Raw genomic sequence first — 10,043 nt, 5'->3', positions numbered from 1 at the left:
TTACTTGGCCCGCTCGGTCACGGTCATCCAGAGGCCGTTGCGCGTGTGGATCGTCGCGCCCGTGTTCGTGCCGACCTTGTCCGGCGTGTCCGTCGGCCCGGCGAAGTCGAAGTCGAAGCGCTGGAGGAAGCCCGCGAGCGCGACCGTCGCCTCCATCATGGCGAACTGGTCGCCGACGCACTTGCGCGCGCCGCCGCCGAAGGGCAGGTAGGCGAAGTCCGCCGACGTCTCCGTCGGGTAGAGCGAGCCCATGCCGTCGCCGGCCTTCCACTTGGCCGGGTCGTAGCCGGCCCACGTGGGCTCGTCCGGGTTGGCGTACTTCTCGAGCCAGCGCTTCGGGTCGAAGGAGTCCGGGTTTTTCCAGTAGCGCGGGTTCCGGTGCAGCGAGTAGATGGCGATGAACATGTCGCACGCGCGCGGCACCTTGACGTCGACGGCCCGCGCGCGCAGCCCCGACGCGTCGAGCTCGTCCGTGTCCGGGAGCTGGACCGTCGGCACGGCGTCGTCGTCGACGGCGCGGCGGATGAGGAGCGGCGGCTGCGGGTACATGCGCAGCGACTCCGCGACCGTCAGCCGCGTGAGCTCGACGGCGCGGACCTCGTCCAAGGTCCGCGGCGGCCGGCCGCCGGGCAGCTTCGCGTCGAGCTCCGCGCGCAGCTCCTCCAGGAGGGGCCGGTTCTGCGCGAGCTCGAAGAGGCACCAGGTCAGCGCCGACGCCGTCGTCTCGTGGCCCGCGATGAGCATCGTCATCAGGTCGTCTCTCAGCTGCGTCGACGTCGCCTCCTCGCCGCGCTGGTCCACGAGGAAGCGCAGCAGACTCGGGTTCTCCATGGTCGCGTAGTCGCGCCGCTCCAGCTCCTCCGTCGCCTCCTCGACGCGGTCCGCGAGCGCCGCGGCGATGGCCTTGTTGAGCTCCCCGTTGAGCAGGTCCATGTTCTCCGTGAACGCGCGCTGCCGCGGCACGACCTGCATGGCCCCGGGGATCTTCCAGTAGGGCGCCGGCGTCATGGACCGGTGCTCCGCCTCGCGGAGCGTGTCGATGGCCGCCTTGACGACGCGCGACGGCTCGCGGACGCTGTCGAAGTCGTAGTTGAAGACCGCGGAGCCGATGATGTCGAGGGCCAGGGAGCCGAAGCGCTCCTCGAGGTCCACGGGCTCCCCCAGGGGCAGCTCGGCGTTGAGGAGCTCCGTCTCGTCCGCGAACATGGTCAGCATGCGCGCGAGCCACCGCTTGTGGAACGCGGGCACGATGGCCCGGCGCCGCGCCTTCCACGTGACCGGGTCCGCGGGGATGAGGCCCTTGCCCATGATGTCCTCTAAAATCTCCGCGAGGACGCCCTTGTTGTAGCCGCCGTTGTTCTCCCGGAGCACGTGCTTGGCGACGGCGTGGTCGCTGACGACGATGAACGACTTGGGCCCGAAGCAGAGCTTGTAGACGGGGCCGAAGCGCTGGCTGTACTCGTGGAGCCCGAGGTAGAGCGTGCCGTCGGCGAGGCCGCTGATGTCGCCCTCGGCGAGCGGCGCGCCGTCGAAGGACGGCGCGTCGCCGTAGATCTGCTCGATGTTGCCCTTGAAGATGCGCATTGTGTCGCCGAGCACGAGCTCGGACCCGGCGGCGCCGGCCTTGGTGAACGGCAGCGCCCAGAACCCGTCCCACCACCAGGGCAGGCCCTCGTCGTCGCCGGACTTCTTCGGGCCCTTGACGTTGTAGAGCATGGACTCGTCGGCGCCGGAGAGGTCCCCGGCGGCGACGCGCTCGCCCTCCTCGATGACGCGGCGGACCGTCGACGGCCGGCACACCGCGGGGCCGGGCGCGACGAAGGCCGACGCCGCGGCCGCGACGGCCGCGACGCGCCAGAAGCGGCGGCCAGTCGCGTCCATACTTGAGCTTCGATGTCTCGCCGGCTCCGACGTCAACACGAGTGTTGAGAAGATCAATCAAAAGGGCTGCCCGCGCCCGGTAACATTCTGCCGACAAACGCGGCGCTGGTGCGGTGCGGCGGGGCCCCATGGAGCGGGACGAGGTCGTCGTCGACGACGCCGAGCTCGCGGCGGCCATCGCCGAGACGCAGCGGCTCCTGGGGCCCATCATCGTGACCCCGCTCCTCAGCGGCCGCATGCTCGCGAAGCCGCCGGTGAAGTTCATCCACGGCGTCTTCGTGTCCGTGCGCGCGGCCACGGGCTTCGGCGCGGGGCTGCTCGGCGAGGCCGCCGGTGACGACGACGCCGGCGGCGCGTCGCCGGGCAGCGGCGACGTCGGCTTCGGGTCGGGCGCCGCGGGCCGGGGCTCGATGATGCGCGCGGAGCACCGACGGCGCGAGCCGCCGCCGGAGACGCGCGCGGAGCGCGTGCGCTTCCTCGTGAATCTCATCGGCCTCGTCGCCAACGCGCTCGGCGACCGGTCCATCGAGGCGCGCTGCGCGCCGAACAAGATCCTCTCCGGCGAGGACCCGCGCGCGGGCAACCTGTTGCTCCAGAAGCTCGCGCGCGCGACGGCGCTGGGCCAGGACGCGTCGGACCGCGCCGTCGCGCTGACGTTGGAGACGGGCGAGGTCGCGCTCTACCAGCGGGCCATCGCCATGCGCCGGACGCTCGCGCGGTGCCAGGCGCGCGCGCGGGGGTCCGTGATCCGGAAGCTCGGCATCATCCCCCAAAAGCGGCCCGAGACGCCGCCGCCGCCGCCCGTCGTCGTGCTCGTGCGGGACACGCGGGAGCAGGATTTGGCCGACGAGGCCGTGGCGCTCTGCCTCGCCGCGCGCGACCGCGCGCGCGACGCCGAGGCCGCGCGCGTCGCCGTATCCGCGGCGCGGCAGCTCCTCGCGGAGCTCGACCGGACCCGGGCCGCGCAGCTCGAGTGCGCGCGCAAGCTCGCGGAGCTGCGGGCCCAGCAGGAGCACGTGCGCGTCCAGGAGGGCCTCCTCGCGTCCAAGGCGCTCGCCGTGGACCGCCGCGAGGCGCGCGCGCTCCGGCTCGGCGACAAAGCCAAGCACGAGCTCGCGAAGCTGCGGCCCCTCCGCGAGGATCTCGAGAAGCGGCGGCCGCCGGCGAGCGTCGAGCTCTCGGGCGACGAGGCGCCGGCCGCGCCGCCGGCGCCGAAGCGGGCCTTCCGGCCCTCGGGTGTCATGCAGAAGGACGGCGCGGGCCTCGCGGCGCGGCCGCAGCCCGAGTCGCGGAGCCCCGCGCGCGTGTCCGCGGCGCCCATCGCCCGGAAGCGGCGGCCCAAGCACGCGCCCGGCGGCGCCGGCGTCTCCTACGCCAAGGCCGCGCGCGCGCGCGAGAAGGCGCGGCGGTCCAAGCTCGAGCGCGGCGCAAACGACAGGGTCCGCGACCGGTCGCTCGCGGACGTCCGCGACGGCCTCGCGAGGCCGCCGAGCCCCGGCGCGGACATGAAGCGCGCCTACCACGCCCTCGGCGGCCAGGGCGGCATCTTCGGCAAGTTCCTCCGCCAGCAGCTCGAGGAGCTCAAGGCCGACGGCGCGCCGCCGCCGCCGCCGTCGCCGCCGGGCGCCAAGCCCGGCGTGCCCCGCCAGGCGGACCTCCGCCGGGACCGCGCGAGGCGGCGCCTGCGCCGCGGGCCGCACTCGGCGCACGAGCCGCCCCCGGCCAACGCGATGCGCGTCGTCGACGGCGCCGGTTCGCCCGGCGGCCGGCGAGGCCTCGCGACGCCGGACATGCTCCGGCTCATCCTCGACAAGACGCAGCAGGCCGAGGTCGAGGAGGACGTGGCCGGGGAGGCCGACGCGCCGTCGGCCCCGACGCCGCGCGTCGTCGACGAGTCGCCCGCGGCCGACGCGACGCCGCCGCGGTCCGCGCGCGTCGTCGACGAGTGCCCGGCGGCCGACCCGGAGCCGGCCGACGCGCCGCCGGAGCCCGTCGACGAGCCGCCGGAGCCGGCCGACGAGCCGCCCGAGCCCAAGCCCGTGGCGCGCCGGTCCGGCGACCGCGCGCGGCGCGCGCCGAGCCCCGATCCGCCGCCCAAGGGCCGGCGCAAGCCCGACACGTACGCGCGGAACATGCTCGCGGACATGCTCGGCGGCGGCCGCGAGGAGTCCGGCGGCGACGCGGAGACGCCCGCGCCGCCCCGGGCGCCCGCGGCGCCGTCGCACGTGCCCGAGGCGCGCGCGACGCCCGCGCCGGCGACGCCGCCGCCGGAGCCGGCGGCGGCGGCCGCCGCCGCCGAGGAGTGCAAGTCGCCCGGCGCGGCGTCGACGCGGTCCCTCGCCGCGTCGTCGACGGGCGACGACGACTACGGCGACGACGACTTCGACGACTTCGAGGAGGAGAGCGCGGGTGCCGGCGCGTTCGACGCGGGGCGCCGCTTCGGCGTCGACCACGGGTCCAAGCCGCCCATCGACCACTCCATGGGCTCCTTCATCGAGGGCGCCAACGACGAGGCCAAGTTCTTCCTCGCCAAGACCAAGGCGACGCGCGGCAAGAAGAACCCGCTGCTCCCCTGGGCGCTCGACAAGTACGGCGGCGAGGACCCCGAGGCCGGCGACCTCGCGACGCGCGAGAACACCAAGGCCAACGCCGAGGCGGCGCGCGAGCCCGGCGACCTCTACCAGCACGGCGACGGCGACGTCGCGCGCGAGGAGACGGAGAGCGGCGTGCCCCGGCCGACGCTCGGCGCGCGCATGGCCGAGGCCATGGGCTACAGCCACAAGCACCACGGCGCCGCGACGTCGCTCCAGGCCTCCGTGCGCCACCGCCAGGCGTCCAAGGTCGCCGCCGCGCGGCGCGCGACGCTCGCGAAGCTCGGCCAGCAGAGCTCCGCGCGCTTCGGCTCCGCGGGCCGGCCCTGGCGCGACGACTCCGACTCCGACGGCGGCGGCTTCGAGCGCGACGACGGCGACGGCGACGGCGCCGCCGCCGCCTTCGGCTTCGGCGACTCCGCGCGCGGCGCGCTCAGCAGCCCGCCGGGCGTCCGCGACGACGTCGACGCGGACTGGTTCGGCGCCGTCGCCGCGGAGCCGCCCAAGCCGAAGGCGCCCAAGCCCCGGCGGCCGCGCCACGACGACCGGAGCGTCGCGAACGCGGGCTACCTCAACAAGTTCGACGCGGACTTCGACCGCGCCATGGCGAAGAGCCAGCAGCTGCGCTAGCGGCGGGGCGCCCCCGGGAGAATTTGCGAGTAAGGGAGCGATGTCCAGACCAGGGGGGCCACCACCCCTCACGTAGAATGTCCCTCGGGGTTAGTCCTCCTGGAACGCGGCGAGCTTCGCCCGCATGGCCGCGAGCTTCGCCGCCTTCCGCTCCGCCTCCGCGGCCTCCGCCGCGGCGCCCGCGGCGCCCGCGGCGTCCTCCGCGGCGTCCTCCTCCGCGGCCTCCGCGGCGCCCGCCCCCCCCTGGAAGGCGGCCATCTTCGCGGCCATGGCCGCGAGCTTGTCCGCCTTGCGCCGCCGCTCGCGGTCCCTCGCGTCGCCGTCGTCGGCGCCGAGCGCGTCGCGCTTCGCGGCCGCGCGCGCGGCCTCGCGGCCGAGGAGCTCCCGCGCGTAGGGCGTCGCCGCCGCCGCCTCGAGGGCGGCGAGGTCCGCCGCGACGGCGCCCCAGCCGCGCGCGTCGTCCGGCGCGGCCGCGCGGCCGCCGCGGTCGTCGTCGCCGTCGTCGCCGAACGGCGCGCGGAGCAGCGTGCCCGTCGCGTCGCCGACGGCGACGGCGTCGCCGACGCGCAGCTTGCGCGCGCGGGGCACCGCCGCCAGCGCGAAGCCGCCCGCGGCGTCCAAACTCGTCGCGTCGACGGCCGGCCAGTCGCCGCGCCGCGGAGCGGGGTCGAGCGCGACGGAGCGGAGCCGCGACCGCAGGCTCCCGGCCTTGCGCATCTTGTTCACGAGCTCCGCGCCGAGGTAGCAGCCCTTCGACGCGTCGCAGGCGAAGCCGAGGCCGAGCTCGAGCGGATTCCGGTCGGGCAGGTTTTCGCCGAACTCGAAGCCGACGCGCGGCCGCCCGGCGCGGACGCGCCGCGCCTCCCAGGCGCCGCGGTCGCCGTCGTGGGACCCGCCGAGCACGGCGACGCGCGCGCCGGCGCCGCCCAGCGACGTGCCGCCGAGCATCCAGACGTTCTCCATCCGCCGCGCGGACCCGGGGCCGCCCGCGAGCGCGCGCCGCGCGAGGAGCTCGAGGCTCTCGCCGGGCGACCTCGACCCCTCCTCGACCGGGCCCGGCTCCTCCGTGACGTCGAAGACGACGCCCCCGTGGTCGGCGACGCGCACGTCCTCGGCGACGACGCGCTTCTCGAGCTCCGCGAGCACGCGCCGCTCGTCCTCGCACAGGAGCACGAAGCCGTCGCCGTCGCGCGCGACCGTGACGAGGTCGACGACGGCGCTCCTGCCCGTGAGCAGGCAGCTCTCCGCGTGCGCGCGCTCGCCCAGCGACGCGACGTCGCCGCTCAGGATCGCGTGCAGGAACGACGCCGCGTCGCCGCCGGAGACGCTCAGCGAGCTCAGCGGCGTCGCGCGCCAGACGAGGCGCAGCGACGACGCGCAGCGCGCGAGGACCATGGCCACCAGGAAGCGCCGGCGCATCGGGAGGCGACGACGACCGCGGGAGCTGCGGGAGCTGCGGCCGACGACACGGACGACGGCCTCTGCGGCACACCGCGGAGCTCGGCCGACCGCCGCCAGCCGGGCCGGGCCGCCGCGCGACGCCGTACGTAGGCCTCGCCGTCGGAGCGCGTCGGGAGGCGCGCCGGCCCGCGCGCCGCCGCGCGGCGAATCCGCCTTAGCTCGCGATGGCGGCGGGCGCGTCGGTCTCCCCGAGGGACAGGATCGGCGCCAGCGTCGCGAGGACGCCGAGGATCGCGTTGTCGACGAGGCCGGGCACGAAGGGCACGCCGAACAGGAACGCGAGCCCGCCCAGGCCCGCGGCCGCCGCGACGCGCGCCTCCGTCCGCCGGTCGAGCCGCACCTCGAGCGTGACCACCGCCTCCTCGAACCGCGGCGCCGTCGCCCGCGCGGCGGCGCCGCCGAGGGCGAGGACCAGGGCCACGACGACGACGACGGCGGCCGCGGCCCGCGGCCCGCGCGTCCGCGCTTCGGGCGGCGCGGCGGCGTCCGGGGCGTCGTCCATGAGGTCCCAGGACGACGACAGCGTCGCGACGAAGCGGCTCTTCGACGTCGGGCTAACATCGTCGACCATCCGCTGGAAGAAGTGCTCCGCGCTGGAGCCCAGGGGCGACGGCTCGATGAGCACCGACGACATCGGGCCACTTGGAGCCGAAGAAGGAGCTGCCCCTTATTTTGAAACGTCAAGTATGACCGTGGTGCGCGTTAATACAACGCGCTCTCGCGAGCTTGTGAGAGCCTGCGCGCGTCGCTGCGGTCGCCGCGGATCTCCGCTCATCGACCATGGGCGCCGGCGGCAGCGTCCCCGCGACGGCGGCCGACGCGCTCGCCGCGGGCCACAGCCAGGAGGAGATCGACGCGTTCCTGAAGACGCGCCAGAGCGCCTTCGTCTTCGTGAAGCCCCACGCGAACACGGAGGCCGTCCGGGCCCTCGTCAAGGACAAGTTCTCCAAGGTCGGCGTGCGCATCACGGCCGAGGGCAGCATCGACGGCCCGACCATCGACGCCAAGCAGTACATCGACCAGCACTACTACGCGATCGCGTCCAAGGCGACGATCATGCAGCCGCGGGAGCTCAACGTGCCCGTGGAAAAGTTCGAGGCCCAGTTCGGCGAGACCTGGCAAAAGGTGCTGGACGAGGGCCGCGTCGTCAACGCCCTCGACGCCTGCAAGAAGCTCGGCTGCGACGCGGACGCGCTCGACGGCGCGTGGCAGGGCAGGACAAGAGAGCGAAATTCCAAACTTCAAAGCCTCATATCTCGGCCGTTTTCCACTCGTTTCGGCTGATTTTTGGACGAGCGATCATCTCTTGGAACGGTCTCGAAGCATGGATGCTTTTTCCGGAACGCGCGCGCGCGGAACACTCACGTTGAAGCGACGTTGAATCTCTCTTGTCCTGCCCAGGCGCGTGGGCCGCGTGCAAGAAGGCGCCGCGCCGCGCGGGACGCGACCGCGGTCCGCGCGACTTCCGTCGACGCGGTCCGACGCGGGGGGTGCGGCGCTCCGGAACGCGCGCGCCGAGAGGTCGCGATCCGGGGCCGCGTCGACGTCGACGCGGCCGAGCGCGCGGGGTCCGGAGCTTCGCCGGACGCGCCTCCACCGGTCGCGTCCCGCGCAGGCGAAGCGGCTCGTCAAGTTCGGCGGCGGCTTCTACTGCGGCTTCGTCACCGTCGGCGACAAGTCGACCTACACGCTCAACGGCTTCTTCATGTCCATGCGGTCCAAGTTCTGCAAGCCCGACGTGTCCATCCACTACTACGTCGTCGACTTCGACCCCGCGGAGCTCTCCTGGGCGTCGTTCCGCGGCGACGTGCTGGGCCCCACGGACCCGGCGACGGCGCCGGCGGACTCGCTCCGCGGCCTCATCAACAGCGGCTGGCAGGAGCTCGGCCTCGCCGAGGCGCCGAACGTCGGCGACAACGGCGTCCACGCGTCCGCGTCGCCCTTCGAGGCGCTCGCGGAGAAGATGAACTGGCTCCAGCTCGACCCGAAGGCGGACTCCTTCGGGGCCGAGGTGCTCGGCCTCGTCGGCGCCCAGACGCTCGGCGAGTGGAAGGTCGACCCCCAGGTCATCCTCCCGGACGGCGGCGGCAAGCGCGGGTCCGTCTTCGACCAGCTCGAGGACAGCGACCGCGCGGCGTGCGCGGCCAAGCTCGGCGACATCGGCGCGTGCCAGAACGCCGAGTCCAAGGTCGTCGCCGCCATCTCCCTCATGCGCGCGCTCGCCTGGCTCTCCGAGGGCGGCGGCTCGCACGCGGACCCGTGCCAGAAGGCCGCGCTCGGCGTCCAGGTCCACTTCCGCGGCCTCCAGGGCCGGCGCCGCGCGCGCGAGAAGGCGGGGCTCAAGGCCTCGGCGAGCGCGCCCGCGCTCTCGTCCTAGGGCCTCGACGACCCCGATGTATTTACCCCAGACACGGGTAGCACCACGGTGTATCGCGCGCAATAAGAGATTGGTCGCCCCCGGGGGGCTCCCGACGCCGCGTTCAGCGCGGCGTCGCCGCCCCGCCGCGTCGCCGGCCGCGGCCTTCCCGCGGGCCGCCGAGCCAGACAGACTCGCGCGACCCCCCGGGGCCGGAGCGCGGCGCCGCGCCGCGCCGGATGGGCGAACGCGCCCGAGGTGTGGAATCCCGGCGCTTACGTCAGAGCCGCCAGAGCAGGACGTTGCCGTCGTCGCCCGCGGCGACGAGCTGGTCCGGCCGCGCGTCGACGCAACGCACGGCGCCGAGGCCCGCGCCGAGCCCCCACTCGCAGGAGCCGGCGCCGGAGACGTCGTGGCAGAGGAGCGCGCCGTCGCCCGCGCCCGTGAAGAGGAGGTCCCCGAGCACCGCGAGGCAGTAGGGGAAGTCCGCGTGGTCGTCGAACGAGAGGAGCGGCTTCCCGTAGCGGACGTCGCTGAGCGCGACGCGCCCGTCCGCGCCGCAGGACGCGAGGCGCGCGCCGTCGCCGAGGCGCGCGAGGCAGGACGCGGCGCCCGCGCCCCGGGGCGACGCGTGCGCGGGGATCTCGAAGGACGGCCGCGCGCCGTCGCGCGGGTCCCAGCCCCGGATGACCTGGGCAGCACAAGAGAGATTCAACGTCGCTTCAACGTGAGTGTTCCGCGCGCGCGCGTTCCGGGAAAAGCATTCACGCTTCGAGACCGTTCCGAGAGATGATCGCTCGTCCAAAAATCAGCCGAAACGAGTGGAAAACGGCCAAGAAAGGAGCCTTTGAAGTTGGGAATTTCGCTCTCTTGTCCTGCCCTGCGGATGACGCCGTCCTGGTGGCCCGTGACCACGAGGTCGCCGTGCATCTCCTCGAGCGCCTCGAGCGCGACGCAGTGGCCCGCGGCCGCGCCCGCGGGCTCGAGCGACGCGACGGCGGCGCAGCGCTCGACGTCGTAGCACGTCGCGGCGCCGCCGCGGTCGCCGACGACGGCCGTGCTCGGCGTCCAGGCCGCGCAGAGCGCGGGCGCCTTGCCCCGCTTCGGCGCGAGGACCGCGACCT

General features: G+C 74.7%; 1 protein-coding gene across 1 annotated transcript; it reads right to left on the bottom strand.

Moving 5' to 3' along the window:
* Window positions 1-1,584, bottom strand: AURANDRAFT_19592 (hypothetical protein; the record flags this gene model as incomplete). The annotated part of the gene is made up of 1 exon (XM_009034680.1): window positions 1-1,584. One exon carries the CDS (start codon window positions 1,582-1,584, stop codon window positions 1-3), a length of 1,584 nt encoding a protein of 527 aa, XP_009032928.1.
* Between the last annotated feature and the right edge of the window lie 8,459 nt (window positions 1,585-10,043).

This window comes from Aureococcus anophagefferens, assembly GCF_000186865.1.
Source record: "Aureococcus anophagefferens unplaced genomic scaffold AURANscaffold_2, whole genome shotgun sequence".
In the NCBI taxonomy this organism is placed as follows: domain Eukaryota; class Pelagophyceae; order Pelagomonadales; family Pelagomonadaceae; genus Aureococcus; species Aureococcus anophagefferens.
The sequence above is the reverse complement of the archived record's forward strand: the minus strand, read 5'-3'. Positions and strand labels throughout refer to the sequence as shown.